Source organism: Bos taurus, chromosome 5 (genome assembly GCF_002263795.3).
Source record: "Bos taurus isolate L1 Dominette 01449 registration number 42190680 breed Hereford chromosome 5, ARS-UCD2.0, whole genome shotgun sequence".
In the NCBI taxonomy this organism is placed as follows: Eukaryota; Metazoa; Chordata; class Mammalia; order Artiodactyla; family Bovidae; genus Bos; species Bos taurus.
Window position 1 is genome coordinate 44,418,035 of NC_037332.1, and position 24,543 is coordinate 44,442,577.

The 24,543-nt window shown below is 38.4% G+C and overlaps 1 protein-coding gene across 1 annotated transcript; it reads right to left on the reverse strand.

Annotated features, from left to right (window-relative positions):
• Positions 1 to 5,745: 5,745 nt before the first annotated feature.
• LYZ3 (lysozyme 3) lies at positions 5,746 to 12,740 on the reverse strand. Its single transcript, NM_174104.2, is given in 4 exon segments — positions 5,746 to 6,310; positions 9,312 to 9,387; positions 11,182 to 11,346; positions 12,598 to 12,740. Coding segments are annotated over 4 exon segments (444 nt in total). The 5' UTR covers positions 12,734 to 12,740; the 3' UTR covers positions 5,746 to 6,243.
• Positions 12,741 to 24,543: the final 11,803 nt, after the last annotated feature.

Consider the following 24,543-nt stretch of genomic DNA (forward strand, 5'->3'; position numbering starts at 1 on the left):
CAAATAATTCTTTGAGAAACTGCTGTTACAATCTACAAGAGAAATAATGAAAGATCAAGATAGAAGCAGGCAGGATGTACAGAGAAAAGGGGATAGATAAGACAGATATCAAAGGATCAGAACCAGGAGAATTTTTTGATCGCTTTGATGGAGAGGTACAAGGCAGAGGGGGAAAGCAAGCTTAATTTTGGAGTTGCTGGTGGGCAGTTATGGGGAATATTGGACAGTGAATAAACTTAGAGGAGGATAGTGTAGGATATGATAAGTCCAACTTTTAATATGTTGTGTTTGAAATCCCAAGTCCATATGTCTGGTGGTCCAGCTGGGTCCTTTCATCTTAAAAAAAAAAAAAGCATCTGGGCTGGAGCTATAAGGTCCTAACTTAGAAAAGTGAGGCGTTCACATCACAGTGTGACTTCTCTAAAATTTACAACAATATAGAGGAATTTCAATTTTTAAAGATTCCATTCTATTTCTAGAAATAAATATAGGGAGGGGGAATTCCTGAGAAACAACAAGAGTACCTATGTTATATGATTAGAAATTCTTAGTGTGGGAATCGTCTGGCGGCCCAGTGATTAGGACTTTGTGCCTCCACTGCCCTGGGTCCCTGGTCAGGTAACTAAGATCTGAAAAGAACAAAGCATTGCCAAAAAAAAGAAAAAATTCTTGGTGAATGAAGTTTCCAGGGCCTCATTTCTTTTTTTTTTTTTAATTTAATTGTATATTTAAATGGAGAATAATTACTTTACAATATTCTGATGGTGTCTGCCATACTTCAGCTATTTTTCTCCTAACCAACCTCTCCTCTCTTTAAATAATGGAATTCAGGTGTCTATTTATTTGTTACTGTTGTTGCTCTGTTTTGTTTCAAAAATTATTTTTTATTTTATATAATATAATATTTATATTATATTTAGATTTATAAAATTGGGTTAGTTTCAGTCCATGGGGTCACACAGAGTCAGATGTGACTTAGTGACTGAAAAACAACAATTTTTTAAAAATTATTTAAGACATAATTTGCATAATAGACATGCATATAACTAAAAAAATGTATCTGTGAATGACATTAGTTACTCATGATTATAACTTTTCATAATTCCCTTTAGTAACTTCTCAGAAAATACTATTAAAATAAATCTGCTAACTATAAGTGCAAGAGATGTGCTCAGGGCTCAGTTATAATTAGTGCTACCAGAAAAGCCCAGTTACCATCTGGAATATCACTCTGCATTTCAAATCCTATCCTGAGGTTAAACTAAGAAACATTGGAATTGAGTTTCTTTTAAATGCTGGATCCTCAAAAAAGCAAGAGAGTACCAGAAAAACATCTATTTCTGCTTTATTGACTATGCCAAAGCCTTTGACTGTGTGGATCACAATAAACTGTGGAAAATTCTGAAAGAGATGGGAATACCAGACCACCCGACCTGCCTCTTGAGAAGCCTGTATACAGGCCAGGAAGCAACAGTTAGAACTGGACATGGAACAACAGACTGGTTCCAAATCGGAAAAGGAGTACGTCAAGGCTGTATATTGTCACCCTGCTTATTTAACTTATATGCAGAGTGCATCATGAGAAACTCTGGGCTGGAGGAAGCACAGGCTGGAATCAAGATTGGTGGGAGAAATAGCAATAACCTCAGATATGCAGATGACACCACCCTTATGGCAGAAAGTGAAGAGGAACTCAAAAGCCTCTTGATGAAAGTAAAAGTGGAGAGTGAAAAAGTTGGCTTAAAGCTCAACATTCAGAAAACAAAGATCATGGCATCCGGTCCCATCACTTCATGGGAAACAGATGGGGAAACAGTGGAAACAGTGGCTGACTTTATTTTGGGGGGCTCCAAAATCACTGCAGATGGTGACTGCAGCCATGAAATTAAAAGGTGCTTACTCCTTGGAAGGAAAGTTATGACCAACCTAGACAGCATATTGAAAAATAGGGACATTACTTTGCCAACAAAGGTCCATCTAGTCAAGGCTATGGTTTTTCCAGTGGTCATGTATGGATATGAGAGTTGGACTATAAAGAAAGCTGAGTGCTGAAGAATTGATGCTTTCGAACTGTGGTGTTGGAGAAGACTCTTGACAGTCCCTTGGACTGCAAGGAGGTCCAACCAGTAGTCCATCCTAGAGGAAATCAGTCCTGAGTATTCATCAATAGGACTGATGTTGAAGCTGAAACTCCAATACTTTGGCCACCTGATGTGAATAGCTGACTCATTTGAAAAGACCCTGATGCTGGGAAAGATTGAAGGCCAGAGGAGAAGGGGACAACAGAGGATGAGATGTTTGGATGGCATCACTGACTCAATGGACATGGGTTTGGGTGGACTCCAGGAGTTGGTGACGGACAGGAATGCCTGGCATGCTGCAATTCATGGGGTTGCAAAGAGTAGGACACAACTGAGCAACTGAACAGAACTGAACTAAAAAGGAGGAAACCTTGATATTGATTTTTACTTCATTTTCGAATAAGGGTCAATTTTTGGTTTGGGAGCTTGACTGTATTAAAATAACAGGTATATGTAAGATATGACGTGAAAAAAAAACATGGAAGATCTGCAATAAGCATTGTTTTCCCTCTTAGGCCAACTGTTGCTACTGTGGTTGTTTTCTCAGTCAATCATTGTTATGGATCAGTCCTGGTGCTTCTTAGCTATATCCTGTCTCTGCATCTGAGCTGTGACTCTTCAAGTCTCTCTCCCTACCTTGACTCATTCTCCATACACCTTTCAATATCCTTATATGAATAAACCCATATTCTTTCCTGTTGATTCATATCAAAATGGTCCCAGAATCTTGGACCCCCCAGCTGTCCTCCCATGGCTGGTCACATAGACTTGAAACCTGACCCTTGGAGCTCCAGAAGCTGCTGTGCTGGAATCATGTGGGACTATAAAGTGAGAAAACTCTCAGAATTCCCTGGGTGGGGGAATATGCCAAATAATTTCAGAGATCCTTTGAATCAACCAATATTTATTGTTCATCATGTTGTAGGCACAGTTCCAGATATTTGGGATATGGGTGTAAACAAGTGTAAAGGAGTTCTGCCTTATTTCCTGTAAGGACAGCAGCCCAGATGGTGTGTCAGAGATGTAACACAGTGAAAAAGGAAAAAATTAGAATTGCCCTTGTGGTGTGAGATTGATATTGGAGATACTATATGAATTCAATTTAAATAGATTAAAATAATGTAAATACCTACATCCTCTAGCTCTGACCATTGATGAGCCTGGGAACAGTGACTGTACTGCCTATAGCTGTTTTTTAAAATAAGCGTTCATGAAAGAAATCACTGATTCCAGGCTGAAGTAGGAAAAGAAGAAGGTGAGCATTAGAACATCTTCACCAGAAAACAAAAAAGTCCCCAAAGAATGATGGGGACAAGTCAAAGTGACATAGAAGCTAGCTTGCAGAGGCTCTCAGGGACAAATGTGAACATCAAAATAAATAATAGCCATGGATTATGATACATAATAATTGGAGTAATGTAGGAAGCCGAGAGTCCATACTGATATAATAAGTAAAAATGTAAATTGACATTTTGATAAGGAAGACATTTTCTCAAAATACTTCACCCTCTCCCAAATACCTCACAATGGAAGTGACTTGCAGACATCACCTTAATCAAATGATTAATGAGAACATCATCAGTAATAGAATGTTTCAAAACTGTGTCACCTGAAAGGGTGCAGGGAGATGAGCACAGCATTACTGCTATGGTATCCCTGCCAAAGATGCATAACTAATCTAACCCAGAGAATATCAGAAAAATCTTAGACCATTTCACACCATAGCTGGTTGAGGTCTTCAAAAGGGTTAAAGCCATAAATGTCAAGGAAAAGGTGAAAAGTGACCTATATTTCAGGAAACTGAAAAACATGACAAACAAATATAACGTGAATCAGAATTAGACATTTTAATTAAGAAGCACTAATGGGACGATTGATGAAATTGCATAGCATCTGATGATTGCTGCTGCTACTGCTGCTAAGTCGCTTCAGTCGTGTCCGACTCTGTGCGACCCCACAGACCGCAGCCCAACAGGCTCCCCCGTCCCTGGGATTCTCCAGGCAAGAACACTGGAGTGGGTTGCCATTTCCTTCTTCAATGCATGAAAGTGAAAAGTGAAAGTGAAATTGCTCAGTCGTGTCCGACCCTCAGCGACTCCATGGACTGCAGCCCACCAGGCTGCCCTGTCCATGGGATTTGCCAGGCAAGAGTACTGGAGTGGGTTGCCATTGATTAGGTGGTCTTAATTTGTCAGTATTCACTTGTTGATTTGGATGATGTTTTGAGGTTATGTAGCAAATACACACTGAGGGATTCAGAGCCACTGGACACCATGTTGGCAGTGTATTCTCAAACTGTTCAGAAAACATAAAAGGCTATACTGTACTTGAAAATTTGGGGGGAAAATTGAGATTATTTCAATGTCTAGAATAGGGGGAAAGACTCTATTCTCTTGAAAGTTATATTTCAGCAAAAAGAGACAGATCAATGAATAAATAAAACATGTCTATCAAATGGTTACAGGCTTGAGTCTTGGGGTGCTCCCACAGTTAAAAGTAAACAGCAGAGAAACAGGCAGCCAAGAAGAGCTAAGAAGAAACCATCAATGAGGCAGGATGTAAAGGAGGATAAGCTGAGGAAGAAAAACTTTTCTAGATGTAGAAGTGGTTCACTCTGTCAAATGCTGCTGAGAGATCAAGTAGGATGAACAGAAATCGGGTGATCACTAGAACTGGCCCCAAGGCATCCTGGGAGGAGTCGGCTGAAGCCATTTTCAGCTGAGTAAGGACAGCTCTGAGATTAAGAATAGATGAAAAGAGAAAGGGAGGTGAGGAGGTGGAGTGGGTGAATATAGACATGTCATCCCAGAAGTGTTGCTGTAAACAAGGGAGTCAAAAATGATGTTGTGGTTGGAGGGTTATGTAGAATCCATGGAGAGTTCTTTCTAAGATGGAAGATTACCAAAGCAGTTTGTACCACGATGGGGGTGATCCAGCAAAGAGGGAAAACTCAGGATCAGGAAACACTCAGCCTAAACTGGAGTAGGGAGAGGGCTGTGAAGAAGACTGCATGCAGAGACACTGCCATTGGCAGGAGCAGAGGCCCTTCATCCCAGTGATAAAGGGGAAGGAAGAGAGGGTGGGCCCAGGGAGAGACGTGAGCTCTGTTATGGTGGCCAGGAGGGGAGGGTTTTGTATGAGTTGCTTCTGTTCTGTCAGTGTAATGTGAGAAGCCAGGTCATCTGCTGAAAGCAGAGTGTGGAAGGCTAGTAATTGGCATGTGTGCTGGGAATTTGAAAAGAGACGAGTAAATAGTGGCAGTCATTTTGGAGAGTGGCAACACCAACACAGGATTGCAGAGAAGTGACTAAGAATACCGGACAGTCTTGAGTGCCCATTTGAGGTTTATGTTTATAAATTAAAACTGAAGGGAATTCCCTGGGAATCTTGTGGTTAGGACTTTGATCTTTCACTGTTGAGGGTGTGGGTTCAATCCCCGATTGGGGAACTAAGATCCCACAAGCTGATCAGCTCAGCCAAAAAAAAAAAATAATAATAATAATTATAAGAACTGTCAGCATGCTTATGGATTTTTCTTCAGCAATATCCATCTGTTTGGGTATAGATAAAGATGTTGTAAATATTAAGTATCATTTTTTCCTGTATATATACATATGTATTCTTCAGAGACACTAAATAGCTCTAAACAAAGACAGACAAGGTATGAACTGCAAGGTTTTTAATGAAAATGTCTGTATTTTTTACAGATGCATCATTTCATATCTATAGTTAATTAGCAATTATTTCAATACTGGCAATCTCATCTGAATTTAGTCATAATGCATGAATCTATGATAATAAAATTAAGGAAAAGAAACAGGTCTTCTAATCCCTCTTTATATTCCTTCATGATCAACAAGATGTATAAGTGATCTTTCTTTGATTAAGAACTGAATGTACTGGAGATATATTTGATAATTGAGAGTTTAGATAAATATTTACCAACATTAGTTCTGTTAGCACACTGAATAATATTGTAGGCCTATTAACAAACAGTTAACGCATCAGGTAAACATTAAGCCTCTTAGAAGAAGGACCATATGCTCCTGTTTCTGTAAAAATATTATTTGTTTGAAGGAATGGTGGTATAAACTTTCACTCAACTACTACTTCCTTAATGTGAAAAAGAGACAAAATGAGCTGAAGAATGATAACTCCACAGTTACAGGGTGCAACCCTGAACATAACTGCTGACGTCATGGTCTCGACAGTGACTTTTCCATGCCACCCTGTGGAGAAAGATGAAACATATGGTAATAGGACTTAAACATAGTGATACTGTAATAAACATATTCAAATTCTTTGGCAGAACAAAATAGCTTATCAATACATGAAATAGAGACTATAGACAGTTCCAAGTATCACTATTTATTAACCGGAGGTATGTATACCAAGGACTTCACATCTCCATCAAGCCTTCACTAGAGCACAGAATGCTGAACACAAATGTTGAGTCCTGTGTAGTCCACAACACAACTGCAGAGTGCATTCCACATTTACTTAATTCCAAAATAATTTCAAGATATGACAAGTAATTGATAGAAGAGAGAGAATTTTAAACCCTCTAGAAATCCCCTAAAATAAACTGAGGAATAACAGAATAAGATTTTGATTCAATTAAAATAAACTGTTTCTATATAATACATTGTTCAGCATAAATCTAAAGAATAATGCTCTTCAAGTGCTGACTCAATATGTAAGCAAATTTGGAAAACTCAGCAGTGGCCACAGGACTCAAAAAGATCAGTTTTCATTCCAATTCCAAAGTAGGACAGTGCCAAAGACTGTTCAAAATATCGTACAATTGTGCTCCTTCCACATTTCACATAGCACATTTCCCATGCTAGTAAGGTTGTGCTCAGAGTCCTTCAAGCTAGGTTTCAGCAGTACATGAACCGAAAACTTCCAAATGTACAAGTTGGATTTAGAAAAGGCAAAGGAACAAGAGATCAAATTGCCAACATCCGTTGGATCATAGGAAAAGCAAGGGAATTTATTAGAAAACATCTACTTCTGCTTCATAGACTATGCTTAAGCCTTGTATGGATATACAAGCAAACTGTGCTATGGATCACAGCAAACTGTGGAAAATTCTTAAAGAGATGGGAATACCAGATTACCTTGTCTGTCTGCTGAGAAACATGCATATAGGTCAAGAAACAACAGTCAGAAACTTACATGGAACGACTCATTGGTTCAAAATTGGGAAATCAGTATGACAAGGCTATATATTGTCATCCTGTTTATTTAACTTATATGCAGAGTATATTATGCAAAATGCTGGGCTGGATGAATCACAGGCTGGAATCAACATTGCCAAGAGAAATATCAACAACCGCAGATATGCAGATGATACCACTCTAATGGCAGAAAGTGAAGAGGAACTAAAGAGCCTCTTGATGAGTGTGAAAGAAGAGTGGAAAAGCTGGTTAAAACTTAGCATTCAAAAAACTAAGATCATGGCATCTGGTCCCATCACTTCATGGCAAATAGAAGGGGAAAATGTGGAAGCAGTGACAGATCTTATTTTCTTGTGCTCCAAAATCACTGTGGTTTGTGACTGCAGCCATGAAATTAAGACACTTGCTCTTTGCAAGAAAAGCTGTGGCAAGCCTAGATAGTGTATTCAAAACCAAAGACATCACTTTGACGACAAAGTTTCCTATAGTCAAAGCTATAGTTTTTCCAGTAGTCATGTACAGATGTGACAGCTGGACCATAAAGAAGCTGAGTGCCTGAGAATTGATGCTTTTGAATAGTGGTGCTGGAGAAGACTCTTGACAGTCCCTTTGACAGCAAGGAAATCAAACCAGTCAATCCTAAAGGGAATCAATCCTGAATATTCATTGGAAGGACTGATGCTGAAGCTGAAGTTCTAATACTTTGGCCAGGTGTCCTGAAAAGCCGACTCATTGGAAAAGACCCTGATGTTGGGAAAGATTGAAGGCAAAAAAAAGAGGGTATGGCAGAGGATGAGACGCTTAGATAGCTTCACCAACTCAATGGACATGAATTAGAGCATACTCCAGGAGATAATGAAGGACAGGGAAGCCTGTGTTCTACAGTCCATGGGGTCACAAAGAGTCAGATATGACTTACTGACGGAACACACAAACAAAGCTGCAATTTTCAGTCCTCAGTAGCATATTTTGGTCTTTGGGAATATATTCCTTTGCTTCATTCATAACAGTAGGGTAAAACAGCTCTCTGGAGGTCCAGTGGTTAAGACTCCACCCCTCCAATATTGGGGTATATTCCTGGTAGTTAGGTAGGAGGCTAAAATCCTAGGTGCCCAAAGGCACTACCAAAACCCCCAGTTCTCCATCCTCCCCTTATTTTTTTGGCCGCATCTAATGGCATGCAGTTCCCTGTCCAGCAACCCCCGCATTGAAGCACAAAGTCTTATCAACTGGATGGCCAGGCAAGTCCCCAGATCTCCTCTTTCATGCTTAACACATACCATGCTCTGTAATAGGAACTTACATAGTGTAAGTCCATTATACTTCAAACACATACATCCAAACAAAATCATAGGAAAAGAGGTCAATATGTGGTTATCATAGGTAGGGGTAGTGGGAGGGGATGAGGGTGGGGAATTAGATGAAGTCAGTCAAAATTCTTACAAACTTCTAGGTATAAGATAATGAATACTGGGGATGTAATGTATGTGGTAATATATACAATTAACACTGATATATGTTGTATATGAAGATCGTTAAAAGAATAAAGCTTAAGACTTTTCATCACACACACAAAGTTTTTCTTCTATTTCTTTGTTTGTATCTATATGACATAATGGAGAAGGCAATGGCAACCCTCTCCAGTACTCTTGCCTTGAAAATCCCATGGACAGAGGAGCCTGGTTGGCTGCAGTCCAGGGGGTCGCAAAGAGTCGGACATGACTGAGTGACTTCACTTTCACTTTTCAGTTTCATGCATTGGAGAAAGAAATGGCAACCCACTCCAGTGCTCTTGCCTGGAGAATCCCAGGGATGGGGGAGCCTGGTGGGCTGCCGTCTGTGGGGTCGCACAGAGTCAGACACGACTGAAGCGACTTAGCCGCAGCAGCAGCATATGACATGATGGATGTTCACTAAACTTATTGTGACAATAATTTCACAATGTATGTAAGTCAAATCATTTTGCTGTGTAGTTTAAACTTCTACAGTGATGTATGTCAATTACATTTCAGTAGAACTGGAATAGGGGAGAAAAAAACCCAAAACATACCATGCTGTAATGCCTTGCTCACTGACAATATGCTTTGCACATGCTACCGCTTTGGCGATGTCATTTTCCATTAATTCTGAAAAGGAGATGGTAAGAAATGAAGACAACATTCATAGAAATTTCATTATAAGTTTAAGTTCGATCAGCTTTGTTTTCTTAGGCTGAGCAAAGAACAACCAAAATTTTGTTTTTTATGAGTCCATGTATCTGTGAATGTTGAGGGAAAACTCTTTCTTTTTCCATCCTATTTGGCATGAAATAAAGCATTCTGTTTCTCATTTACCAAAGTCACTGGCAGCTCTGGAACTATTAACTAATGTGATGGAAGGTTCTCTTCTACTAGGGACCAGAAAATCAAAACAAAACTAAAACAAACAAGCAGAAACCGGTCTAGCAATTTTTTGCTCAGCAATTCTGTAATTGGAGAAGGAAATGGCAACCCACTCTAATACTCTTGCCTGGAGAATCCCATGGATGGAGGAGCCTGGTAAGCTACAGGTCATGGGGTTGCAAAGAGTCGGACACGACTGAGTGACTTCACTTTCACTTTCTGTTTAATGAGATATCCCCAAAGATGTGTGTACAAAATGATTCATAGGGGAAAATAAAAAGGAAATATAGTCTAAGTGCATTAACAGTGTGCATTGGATTGATAAATTATAGAATATATATTTAGTGAAATTTATTCATCTTGATATATAATAAAGATTGGTGTTTGCTGATAATATAATTTTGGGCAATAAAGAGCATATTATAAGGCAGAATATTTAGTACAATTTCATTTTTGTTGAAACACATTGCTTACATGTTTGTATGTGGGTACAAATGTGCATAATATAGTTTTATATTCATGTCCATGAGTGATGTATATTGTGAAAGAAGCTGTAATTCCAAAAATTACCCAGTGTTCATAAATCTTGGGTTAGAGACAATTTTTACTCAATGACTAAAGATTACTATATAAAAAATATTATCTATGTAAATTAACTGCATACAAAAGAATATTCTTAGACTAATCTTCTCTATTAGGAATTTTAGTATGTAAAAATTTAACAATTTTTGCATTAGTTCTCCAATACTTTATGCACTAAAGATTCCATATCTCTATTTTAAAAGGAACTCAGTAGCATATTTATTTCACCCCAGTTCAACGGATCTATAAATTGACTTGTCAGAATGACAACGTTCATATAGGAACTGTACTTTTTGGAGATGCAAGCTAAAGAATTTCGAAATGAAAGGTCATAATTTTCTATTCACCGTGAATAATTCACTTTAAATCACTCAGCAAAAAAACCCATATATATATATAGTTTATATACATAAGATAAATAAATATGACCAAATATTAATAACTGTCACAGTACATGATGAACATATTGAAGGTTATTGTATTAATGTTTCTAATTTTCCATATATTTAAAACATTTAATCATAAAAAGTAAAAACAAAATTTTTAAAAGGACCACACATAGTCCTCCTCTTTGGTTAGTTAGTAATCCTTTGTTTTCCAATAAATCAGGGCAGATTAGAAAAATACCACATAATCGAATTACCCTCTCCTCCCCAAATCAGGTAAGTAAGAGGAATAGCATTGTTCTTTACAAGCATCAACAAGTCTAGTTATAATAACACGACAGGTCATTCCAGAAAATCTTGTAGGTTAGCAAACAGCAACATTTTATGATACCAGCTCATTAATTTTTTACTTAAGAAATTTTGAGGAGGATAATAAGTTCTAAAAGTTCAGATGGAATTTTTCTAGGTCCCTGATGAACTCCTCAAGACATTTTCATTTGTACTGAATCTCTGTTCTTATAGGTATAATCAGATGGGGGCTGAACCATCACTCAACATCATCTTGTCTTACCGCTGCAGGATACATGACAGCCGTCAACTGCGTTGGGGGTTTTGCCATCATTACACCACCATTTGCTGTTGATCTGAAATATCCCATAATCAGTGCTTTCACTGCTAGGATTGTAGTTTGTAGCTTTTGTGTTATAACTGCTTTCCCATTTGGTCAAACACAACCCTGAAAAAAAATGTATTTTTTGATTATAAACAGCAACATGACATGACTTACACTTCATAGCCCCATCAGTTCTATTTAACTAATTCTATTTTAGTAACAACTTTATAAGTTTAAAGATGTATTTTACTTGTGAGATATTCTAACACCTTCATGTTAAGAATTCCGTTAAGAGAATTCTTTTATTAGCAAATCATTTGGTAATACTAATGAAACAAAACAACATATTTTTAAAAACATTAAAATAGCTATTTCTGCCATTCCTGTTACTCTTCCCCTGCTCCCATCCCTCAGGTAAGATGCAGCCAAGATAGAAAAGTCAACAGAGTTGTTGAATGGGTTTGTTCATTATCAGCAGATGTATAAGCTAATGGAAAAATACTTTTATTTTAAAAAATATTTATTAAGAAAAATAAGGAATTTCTCAGAGAAATAAAATTTCTTATGATACCTAAAGGTAAACTTGGGTATCAAATTAGAATCCAGACCAAAGGAATCATAGAATAGAAAAGACTATGTCATCCATCCATCTATCTAGCCATTGGCTCATTCATTCAAAAATAGTTATGGAGGGGAAATGTCTGAATTCAATCTGAAAAATACAGTGATGACATTGACAAATATGGACTAAAATACACAGTTACTTTTCTTTAGTGTGCACCTTGAATTCTGTGGAAGAAAATGAAAATTAATTAATGGACTAAAGTCAGATTAATAAAATATCATTTCATGGTGCATTTCAGAGATCCTTATGTAGATATTAATTGAGAGGAAATAGGTTCCCACTGTCCCTGTTTTGAGAGTTTAGAGTAATTTTTTAAAAATTTGCTGTTAAAAACTCAACACCATGATAAGGGGGTTAAAAGTGGAAAAATACTACCTTACTCATGCTTGCAGAACCCAAGTTCCAAACTGAAAATGTTTAGTCAAACACTTGATAGATATATCACAGGTGCTGAAATATTTTTCTTGTCAGCCTGCTTGTACCACCTGGCAAATTTAGTGGCTCTAGACAAGTACAGTCACACCTAACATGCTTAAAATGATATGGATTTGAACCTCCTATGCCTCACTCCTTCCCCTGGTGCGTCGGATTCTAAAGAAATAAGTTGCTGTTTTTAACCTCTGTAAATGTACAAACCCTCCAAGAAAGAAAAGAGCCATTCACTCAAAGTCCCTTTCCTATTATTCATGCTCTATTAGTATCTGTTCCACACATGGCTAACTGTTTGGAAGGAGGAAGAATTAACTTACAGTTTGCCAGGCTGACTCCCTTATAGCCATCCAGTCCAAGTTTCTTCAGAGTTCTGGCAAGCTCACATCTCTCAAAGACCTTGCCTTGGACAGCGACAGAAAGGAAGAGAAACCCCAGAATAATGAGAGCCTTCATGTTGACTGAGAAGTCAAATGTCCAGACTGACCAGGGTGAGCCACACTTGCTATTTAACATCTTTTCACTCCCCTCTTATCTCACTGATTTGGTGGCTCCACCCTCTGAGACATGTGAAAAACAGGAGCAGTTTATTGGTCCATATACTTAAACAGTTTTCTTTCTTATGTTTGAAGAGCGATATTCTGATATCCTAAGAATTAACTTGCAGAAAATAATGAAATGACATTGCATAAAGACATTGCTCAGGTAGATTCAGGGTTAGACCTATTGCCCGAAGAGGAACTTCCTCCTATTTTTATGAAGTTGAGCAAGTTTAAAGGAAAAAAAAAAACCTGAATGAACATTTTACTCAACTGAAAATGAGCTCCCATCTTTGATGAACATGTATTTACATTAAGTCTTCACATTTCCATGTTAGAACTTAAAGCGTCATTGTAAAGCAAGGAAACTGTATAGTAAACCTACAGAAGAATAACAGAATATGCCACTCCAAAATCTTCCCCTTTGGCATAAAGATTATTTTGAGCTGAAAAAACAGATCCTAGACAAGTTCTCTGCCTTCCCCCTATCTTCCTGAAAGCTGAACATAAATTTGTGCATAAATTAATCAGCAACAACCCTGGACACTTCTCAGCCCCAAGACAGCACCAAAGGACTCTACAAAACAACAGTTTGACTAGATATTATCTTTTTTCCCTTTCTAATGTATTTATCGTTCCAAAATTTGGAACCCTCAGAAGCTTAGTATTCTTTTCCTCTTTCTAGTTGCCCCTCTAAATATATGCTGTTCTTTGGTTAAAATGATCTGTAAATCTAAATTCTAGCCTTCTCTTTGAGTTACTTATCCCTTCATTTCTCACAAGTATGCATGAGAAAGTGAAAGTGTTACTCACTGAGTCATTTCCAATTCTTTGTGCTCACATGGACTGTCCATGGAATTTTTCAGGCAAGAATACTGCAGTGGGTTGCCATTTCCTTCTCCAGGGAACCTTTCTGACCCATGGATGGAACGCGAGTCTCCAGCGTTGCAGGCAGATTCTTTACCATCTGAGCTACCAGGGAAGCCCAAGTATACATAAGATGTACATGTTAATAAACTTGTTTCCTTTTCTCTTATTAATCTGTGTTCTGTTACAGAGCCCCAGCTAAAAATGGTAAAAAGTAAAGGGAAACACATGTTTCCTCCTGTAGTTTCTAGTGATGAGGATGGGACAGCGAAAGGCTGGAACACTCCATTCTCCCCGGAGACTGCTGTTGAGATATGGGATAACCGACAACAGACCAGCAGAAAGTAACAATTTTTACCATGTCAGGCTTCCAGTTCTCTGTCTAGAGTGCACAGTCAAGACAGGAGGGTAAAGCTTTTCCTTGTCCCTTCCTTTCCAAATTCACAGCAGCAGGAGAAAGACATTTGTGAAAATAGATCTTAAATTATGACTCGTGAATTTGGTTTTGGTAATCAACACCTGTGGTTATTGATTCTTAGCCTCCCAGTAGGAGTCATGTTTTACTTTGTCTCTGTCATTTGTTATAAGGATGAAAAATCATCAGATGAGAATCTCCATTTGTCCTGTTTTATATCCTGAGAATTTGGCTTTGTAACCAGTGAGAATATTCCCTCTGGCTTCTGCCACTTGTGGAGTGCAGGTTTTCAGGCTTGCATCAACAGTTAGCCAGCTAGGAGCCTAAGACATGAAGTGGCAGGCAGTATTCTCTGTCCGGCCATGCCGACTCTCAGGGCAGTCTGTTTTAATAGAGTGTCCACATGCATAAGGGGCCTTTATGGCCTCTACCTTCCCTGCTTGGTTTGAGGGGAAAACTCTCAACCCAGTATCACCTTTCTAGTGATATGGGTGAGATCAGTTGTTTTAGAGGTCTTACTTTGTGTGAGACAGAGGTTTCTTTGCCACCTGAGACATGGAAGATCTTTGTTTCTTCAGCTTTCTCTGGAGAGGCTCTTCATCTCAAGAGAGCTATATTTCTTAAGGTACTCCTCTTATGTCCATGGGTAAGCCCTAATATTGGTTTTAAATCATAAAAAGATTCAGTGGTTTGGAGTCACAATTGAAATAGGTATATTGAAGATTTGAACTGTTATACCTAAAAGAATTTTTAAGAGAGCTCATATTTTAAACAAATGTCCTATTTTTACCAATGGGAAGATCAGATTGAAAAGAAAAAAGAAAGAAAGGAAAAATATAGCAATAGAAGAATACTTTGGTGTGAGGAAAAAAACAAAACACATTCTTAACAATATTAGGAAAAGATCAGAGAATAAACATCTGGACTGCAGAAGTCACTCAAGCAGGTGTAAAATTTACATTAATATAAATAGCCAGGAAAGAGCTTTGACAAAGGTCCAGGAAATGCATAAGAGGGCTTGATGTATTGCCTGTTACTCTATAGCAGACCTGACCATTTCCAGACTTTCCTGTATTTGGGGGCTGTGCTACAAAAATTTTTTTAAAAAACTAAGTTATTGAACTAAACTATCCTACGGTTAAAGAAAACAAAAATGTCATAGGAATTATCCTAGATTTCTGATAATAGGCAAACATGCCTCTGAGTTCCTTCTTAGATAAACCCTACAATTCTTTCTCAGTATTTTGGAAATATCGACCTTACCATATCTTTGAACATTAAGATCTAAAGAGATAACTGTAGCCTAAAGCAAACATGTGACTGGAAAAAAAAATAGCAAGAGAGATTTTAAAAACAAACTGTTATTTGATATTTCCATAAGCTCCCTTACTCTAGACTTTGTCCACAGCCTCTGTAAGATTATCTTTTAAAGGCAAATAAAAATCTTAAAAGTCTTATCCACAAATCTTGGTAAAAGGGGTCAGCCATCTCAGTGGGTAAATTTAACTTGTTCTATCTTGCAGAAACACCATTTCGATCCAATTATTCTTTTATAGGGCTTCCCAGAAGCTTCCCTACAGGGCTTTAGGGGTAATAAATCCCCCTGCAATGCAGGGGGCACAGGGTTTCATCCCTGGGTCAGGAAAATCCCCAAGAGTAGGAAATGGCAACACACTCCAGTATTCCTGCTGGGAAAATCCCATGGACAGAGGAGCCTGGTGAGATATGGTTCATGGGGTCTCAAAGACCCCATGAACTAAAGCAACTGAACACATTCTTTTATAAGCTATTGAGTTTTGTACCACTGTACCTGAAATGTGGCTAAAATGTTTAAATGAAAGCTGTAAGATCCCTGTTTGCATCTATCTATATGTCTGTCTATATCTATATATGTATGTTATGTATATGGGATATTTTTCTCCCTCTTGATATATTCCTAAAAACTTGTGAAAGAGCTCTATTTAACTGGCTTAAAGAAAATAGAAGCACTTGTATAAATTAAGACTAGTCATGGGATTTCCCTAGTGGTCCAGTTGCTAAGATTCTGACCTCCCAATGCAAGGTGTCCAGGTTCAGTCCCTGGCCTGGGAACTAGATCCCCCATGCCATAACTAAGACCTGGTGTAGCCAAATAACTGAATAAATATTTTTTAAAAAATAAATTAACCTTCTTAAAATAAGCTTGATAACAAATATGTTGTCTCTACTAGATGCTTGATGTGATAAAATTATAAATTCAAGTTCAGAACTGAATTTTTAAAAAATGATTTCTTTAATGTATGTCATCAATATGGTAAGAAAAAAAGACATGTAAATTTTAATGTTCTTTGCCTCTGTGATTTTTGCTTCTTGCTGGATTTGTCAACAAGAAAAATAACTTTCAGTTCAGTCGCTCAGTCGTGTCCAACTCTTTGCAACCCCGTGAATCCCAGCACGCCAGGCCTCCCTGTCCATCACCAACTCCTGGAGTTCACTCAAACTCACGTCCATCGAGTCGGTGATGCCATCCAGCCATCTCATCCTCTGTCGTTCCCTTCTCCTCCTGCCCTCAATCCCTCCCAGCATCAAAATCTTTTCCAATGAGTCAACTCTTCGCATGAGGTGGCCAAAGGACTGGAGTTTCAGCTTTAACATCATTCCTTCCAAAGATACCCAGGACCGATCTCCTTTAGAATGGACTGGTTGGATCTCCTTGCAGTCCAAGGGACTCTCAAGAGTCTTCTCCAACACCACAGTTCAAAAGCATCAATTCTTCAGCACTCAGCTTTCTTCACAGTCCAACTCTCATATCCATACATGACTACTGGAAAAACCATAGCCTTGACTAGATGGACCTTTGTTGGCAAAGTAATGTCTCTGCTTTTTAATATACAATTTAGGAGAAGGCAATGGCACCCCACTCTAGTACACTTGCCTGGAAAATCCCATGGATGGAGGAGCCTGGTAGGCTGCAGTCCATGGGGTCGCTAAGAGCCGGATATGACTGAGCGACTTCACTTTCACTTTTCACTTTCATGCATTGGAGAAGGAAATGGCAAGCCACTCCAGTGTTCTTGCCTGGAGAATCCCAGGGACGGGGGAGCCTGGTGGGCTGCCATCTATGGGGTCACACAGAGTCAGACACGACTGAAGCGACTTAGCAGCAGCAGCAGCAGGTTGGTCATAACTTTCCTTCCAAGGAGTAAGCGTCTTTTAATTTCATGGCTGCAATCACCATCTGCAGTGATTTTAAACAATGGTTAATTTTTAGTGTCTCATGAAATTTTCATGGCAACTCAAGCACTGAATATGTACATCATTTCCAAAAAAAGAGAAAATACTGAAACATTAATTGCCAAACATATGTTTATCTGCTTTTGACTTTCTGTTAGAGAAATGAAGAATATTTGGGTCTGTTAATAACATGCTCTTTTTGCCACTCTAAACAAATGTCCTATAAAAAGACATATGTCTCTAGAAATTACAAAATGATATATTCCTGGGGATTCCCTGGCAGGCTAGTGGTTAAGAATTGGTGCTTACACTGCCAGGTTCAATCATTGGTTGGTGAACTAACATCCTGCAAGCCACCCAGCTCAGCCAAAATAAATAAATAAATAAAAATTTAAAAGAGCAAATAAGATCGAATATGAGGGGTCTAGGAAATGGGGTTCTAATACAGGAGAAAGGAGAAGGTAAATTTTTGAGATGAAGGGAAAAGTGTCCCTGTGGACTTCCTGGGGAAAAACTTGAAGATGGCCTGGAATGTGTGAACTTATTGAAAGGAGTTCCACTAATCTGGCCGAAACTTTGGGTAATGAATTAATACACCAATTATTGATTGATTCAAAATTGGGAAAGGAGTACGATAGGCTGTGTATTATTAGCTTGTTTATTTACCTTATATGCAGAATACATCATGGGAAATGCCAGTCTGGATGAATCACAAGCTAGAATCAAGCTTGCCAGAAGAAATATCAACAACCTCAGATATGCAGGTGATACCACTCTAATGGCAGAAAGTGAAGAGGAACTAAAGAGCCTCTTGATGAGGATGAAAGAGGAGAGTGAAAAAGCTGGTTAAAACTCAGCATTCAAGAACCTAAGATCATGGCCCCAGTTCCATCACTCCATGACAAATAGAAGGGGGAAAAAGTGGAAGGAGTGACCGGTTTTACTTTCTTGGACTCCAAAATCACTGCAGATGGTGTGTGCAGCCATGAAATCAAAAGATGCTTGCCCTTTGGAAGAAAAGCGACTACAAACCAGTGTATTCAAAAGCAAAGACGTCACTTTGCCAACAAAGGTCTGTATACTCCGAGCTACAGGTTTTCCTGTTGTCATGTTTGTTGTGAGTGTTGGACCATAAAGAAGGCTAAGCATTGAAGCGGAGAAAGCAATGGCACCCCACTCCAGTACTTTTGCCTAGAAAATCTCATGGACGGAGGAGCCTGGTAGGCTGCAGTCCATGGGGTCGCTGGAGTCGGACAGGACTGAGTGACTTCACTTTCACTTTTCACTTTCATGCACTGGAGAAGGAAATGGCAACCCACTCCAGTGTTCTTGCCTGGAGAATCCCAGGGACGGGGGAGCCTGTTGGGCTGCGGTCTGTGGGGTCGCACAGAGTCGGACACGACTGAAGAGACTTAGCAGCAGCAGCAGCAAGCATTGAAGAATTGATTCTTTCAAATTGTGATGCTGGAGAAGACTCATGAGAGTCCCGTGGACTGGAATGAGACCAAACCAATCAATCCTAAAGGAAATTAACCCTGAATAATCATTGGAAGAACTGATGCTGAAGCTGAATTTCCAATACTTTGGCCATGTGATGTAAAGAGTCAACTCATTGGAGAAGACCATACTACTAGGAAAGACTGAAGGCAAAAGGAGAAGGAAGTGGCCGATGATGAGATGATTAGAAAGCATTATCACCTAATGGCATTAATCTGAGAAAATTCTCAGAGACTGTGGAGGACAGAGGAGTCTGGCTTGCTGTAATGTATAGTGTCGCAAGGAGTGAAACACGGCTTAGCAACTGAACAACAGCAACAACATAATTGTACAGGCGTCTTACTGGTAGGAATTATGTCCATCTTACAGATGAAAAAAATGTGTCCTAGAGAAGATAAATCCTCTGTCCAGAGACATATAGCTAGTGAGCGGGAGAGCTAGGATTTAAGATTCAGGTTGATTCCATGGCCTTTTCAGTTTACCACATTATCTTGAAGTTGAAGTGAAAGGGAAGGAATTCTATTGCAATGTAATCCTCATCCCTCAACAGGCTATAACTTCTTTGTCTATCACGTGTCTGATTTTAGATCCCAGTATAGTCATGCAAACCCATTTTATGTATTTATTTTTAAGGTGTGAGTTTTCTCTAAGAGGTTGATCTAACACCAGGAATGCCACGGAACAATTAGAGACTATTTAAATATCAATATTCTTAATGTGCACAACTGATAATTGTGGAAAGCTTTGGATTTCTTTGTGCATACTTTCTTTGTACTATTATTTCTGTTATCTTTAAATGTCCACAGTCAATACAATTAGAACTTAGGCTGGATCTCACTTCTTTTCACTTTATCACATAGATCAAGTTACAAAAATTCTTTCTCAATTTACATAACAATTGGGCTATCATCACTGAGAAATTATTTTTCAAACAGGTCATAAAGCATAATCTTGTTTACAAAGTGATGGAAATGTTCCCATTTTAGTTTTCTCTTTCCAGAAGAGTATTCTGATTTCATTTCTCTATTAAGTATGAAAATAGCTTGGCAGTTACAACCCAGCAATCCACTCTTGGGTATTTACCCCAGAGAAATGTCTTCTTTCCTCCTAAGAACTTCTATATGAGTATTCATAGCAACTTTATTCTTAAATAGCCAACACCTGTAAACTATCCACATTTTCTTGAACAAGTGAAAAAATCCCTAAAACTAGTGAAAAATCATTTAAGAAATTGAAATACTACATTAGAAAATTTTGTTTAATGAAAAAACACAGTTAGGGAGGAAAAGTGGAACAAAAAAGACATGAGATATGTACAAATAAAATATAAAATCACAGATGTAAATCCAACTATATCAATAATAACATTAAATGTAAATGGATAAGAGAAGAATGAATACCAATTCTTCATAAACTCCACCAAAAATCAGAAAAGGTACCCAACCCATTTTATGAGGCAAATATCACCCTGATACCAAAATTAAAGAAAGACATCACAAGAACAGAAAGCTAACAGATCAATATTTCTTATGAATACGGAAGTAAAAATCCTTGACAAAATACTATGAAACTGAATGTAGCAACACATAAAAAGAATTATATCCTATAACCAAATGGATTTTTCCCAGGAATACTGGTTGGTTCAACACCTGAAAATCAGTGTAACACATCACATCAATAGGATAAAAAAAAAAAAGAAACAAAATGATCATCTCAGCAGACATTGAAAACAGCATTGAAAAAATCCAACACAGTTTCATGAGACTATTCAGCAAACTAGGACTAGAAGGGAACATTTTCAGTCTGATAAAAGACATCTATTAAAAAGCTACAGATAAGATTATACTTAATGAAGAAAGACAGGATACTTTTCTTCTATGATCAGGAACAAAACAAAGAAGCCCACTCTCACCACCTCAGTTCAACACTGAAAAGGAATAAAAGGCACTCAGATTGGAAAGGAGAAGGAACACTATCTCTATTCACAGATGACATGATCTTTCATGTATTGGGTTGGCCAAAAATGTTGTTCAGGTTTTTCCATAAAATGTTGTGGAACTTTTTGGCCAACTTGATAGAATATCCTAAAGTGAAAGAAAGTGAAAGTGAAGTTGCTCAGTCCTGTCCGACTGTTTGTGACCCCATGGACTGTAGCCTACCAGGCTCCTCCCTCCATGGGATTCTCCAGGCAAGAGTATTAGAGTGGGTTGCCATTTCCTTTTCCAGGGGATCTTCCCAACCCAGGGATTGAACTCAGGTCTCCTGCATTCCAGGCAGATGCTTTAACCTCTGAGCCACAGGGAACTTAGAATATCCTAAGGAACCCATTAAAAAAACCTGTTAGAACTAATAACTAAGTTCATCAAGTTTTCTGTATATAAGAATATATTAAAATTGTTCACAGAGAGGTATATCCATTAACTAAGTTGATATCAGATCATTTTCATCACACTAGAATGAAACCGTGTTAAAAAAAGAAACCAGGTATCCTTCAGCTTTCACCCACTGACCCCTAATTCCAGCACTAGGCAATCACTAATCTGCTTTCTATCTCTCTGTACTTCCCTGGGCTGGGTATTTTATATGAATGGAATCATATTATAGGTGGTCCTTTGTGACTGACTTCTTTCACTTAGCATAATTTTTCAAAGTTCATCCTATATTAGTTCTTGTACTAATCAGCACATGTATCAGAATTTAGTAATTTGTGCCTTCTCTTTTACTTAGTTGGTTTATCAAGACAGATCCCTTTGAAGAGTTCTGACAAAATGTGGTCCACTGGAGGAGGAAATTGCAAACCACACCAGTATCCTTGTTGTGAAGATCTCATGAACAGTATGAAAAGGCAAAAAGATATGACACCAGAAGATGAGTCCCCCCAGGTCACAGGGGTCCAAATATGATACTGGGGAAGAGTGGAGGGCAATTACTAATGGCTCAAGAAAGAATGAAGGAGCTGGGCCAAAGCGGAAATGACGCTCTGTTGTAGATTTGTCTGGTGGAGAAAGTAAAGTCCTATGCTGTAAAAATAATATTACATAGGAACCCGGAATGTTAGATCCATGAATCATGGTAAATTGGATATGATCAGCAGGAGATGGAAAGAGTGAACATTGACATTTTAGAAATAAGTGAACTAAAAGGGACCAGAAAGGCAAATTTAATTCAGATGACCATTGTATCTACTACTGTGGGCAAGAATGCCTTAGAAGAAATGGAGTACCCCTCATAGTCAACAAAAATGTCCAAAATGCAGTACTTCAGTGCAGTCTCAAAAACAACAGAATGATCTTGGTTTGTTTCCAAGGCAAATCATTCAACATCACAGTAATTCAGGTATGCCCCCAAAAACTAATGCTGAAGAAGCTGAAGTTTACTGATTCTATGAAGACCTAGAAGATCTTCTAGAACTAACACCAACAAAAGATGTCATCCTTTTCATCATAGAGGGTTGAAATGCAAAAGTAGGAAGTCAAGAGATACCTGGAGTAACAAGCAAATTTGGCCTTGGAGTACAAAATGAAGCAGGGCAAAGGCTAACAGTGTGTTCAGGAGAACACACTGATCATAGCACACACCCTCTCCCAACAACACAAGAGGTGACTCTACACATGGACGTCACCAAATGGTCAATACTGAAATCAGACTGATCATACTCTTTGCAGCAAAAGATGGTGAAGCTCAATACAGTCAGAAAAAAACAAGACCTGGAGATGAATGTTGCTTAGATCATGAACTCCTTATTGCAAAATTCAGGTTCAAATTGTAGAATTAGGGAGAACCATTAGGCCATTCAGATATGACCTAAATAAAATCCCTTATGGTTATACAGTGGAGGTGACAAATAAATTCAAGGGGTTAGATCTTGTAGACAGAGTGTCTAAAGAACTATGGGTGGAGATTCCTAACATTGTGCAGGAGACAGTCTGACATGACTTAGTGACTGAACAGCAACAACAAAAAATTGTAAATGATTTAAAGTATACTTTGCATAATAGACATCTATATAAATGCATCATATCTAATTAGTCACACACGATTAGTCATTTTTAGTAATTCCCTTTTAGCAACTTTTAAGAAAATATTCTTTAAATAAGTCTGCTAAATATAAGTGCAAGAGATGTGCTCAAGGCTCAGTTACAACTAGTGCTACAGGAAGAAAGAGCCCAGTAATCATCTGGAATATCACTCTGCATTTCAAAATCATATCCTGAGGTGAAACTGAGCAACATTGGAATTGAATGTCTTTTAAAAATGATGAAACTTTCATATTTATTTTTATTTCTATCTCAGAACAAGGATCAAAATTTGGTTTGGGAACTTGAAGGTATTAAAATAACAGGTGTAAGTAAGATATGACATTTATCAAAAACACTAAGCAAAATCTTCAACAAGAATCACTATCCCTCTTAGGCCAACTTTTGCTAATCTCTGGTTGTTTCTTCAGTCAGCCATTCTCATGGGTCAGTTCTGGGGCTTCTTAGCTATATCCTGTCTCTGCATCTGAGCTGTCACTCGTCAAGTCTCTCTCCCCTACCTTGACTCATTTTCCATACACCTCTGGATATCCTGATATGAATAAACCCATATTCTTTGCCATTTATTCATATTAAAATGGTACCAGAATCTTGGACCCCCAGCTGTCCTCTCATGTCTGGTCACATAAACTTGACACCTGACCCTTGGAGCCCCAAAAGCATGTGGGATCAGAGAGTAAGAAAACTCTCAGAATGCCCAGTGTGGGGGAATTGCCAAAGTATCGAAATATTCATTAAATTAACCAATATTTATTGATCATGTACAATACTACTGCTACTGCATGTACAATGCTACTGACACTATTCTATATATTTGCAACATGTGTGTAAAGAAGATTGAAGGATTTCTGCCCTCTTTCCTGCAAGGACACAGGCCCTGCATACAGTATCAGAGATGTAACACAGTAAAGAAGGTGTCCAGAAGTGGAAGAAGGGGTGATCGGATGAGAGGTATCAAAGCCTGAGTGGAGACCATCTATTCCATGATGTGGCAGTGTTGGGAGATCACAAAGTTGGTTACAAACAGGCAAATTGATCAAATATATGCATGTGCTTAGGATACATCTTAAGGATATTAAAGACAGTATGTGCCCAGTTTCCCACTGTCATACAAGGGAGTTGCCAACATGAAAAAGAAAAAAGCTAGAAGTAACCTTGTGATGTAAGATTGGAGCTGGAGATATATAAATTCAATTTAAATAGAGAAAAATTACTTAAATACTACATCCGTTAGCTCTGACCATTGATGGGGCCTGGGAACAGTGACTTTACTTCCCAGAGCTGGTTTTTTAAAATAAGGGCTCTTTGGAGAAATGGCTAATTCCAGGATGAAGCAAGAAAAGAACAAAGTGAGCGTTACAACATTTTATGCCAGAAAACAAAAAAGTGCCCAGAGAATGACAGGGATGTGTCAAAATGACACAGAAGCTAGCTTGCAGAGGCTCTTGTGGCCAAATCAGGGACAGTGTGAACATCAAAGTAAATGATAATGAAGCTTCCCTGTGGCCCAGATGGTAAAGCATCTGCCTGCAATGCGGGAGACCCAGGTTCGATCCCTGGGTTGGGAAGATCCCCTGGAGAAGAAAATGGCAACCCACTCTAGTACTCTTGCCTGAAAAACCCCATGGACTGTCGCCTGAGGATCCTGGTAGGCAATAGTCCACAGAGTCACAGAGTCGGACACGATGAAACGACTTC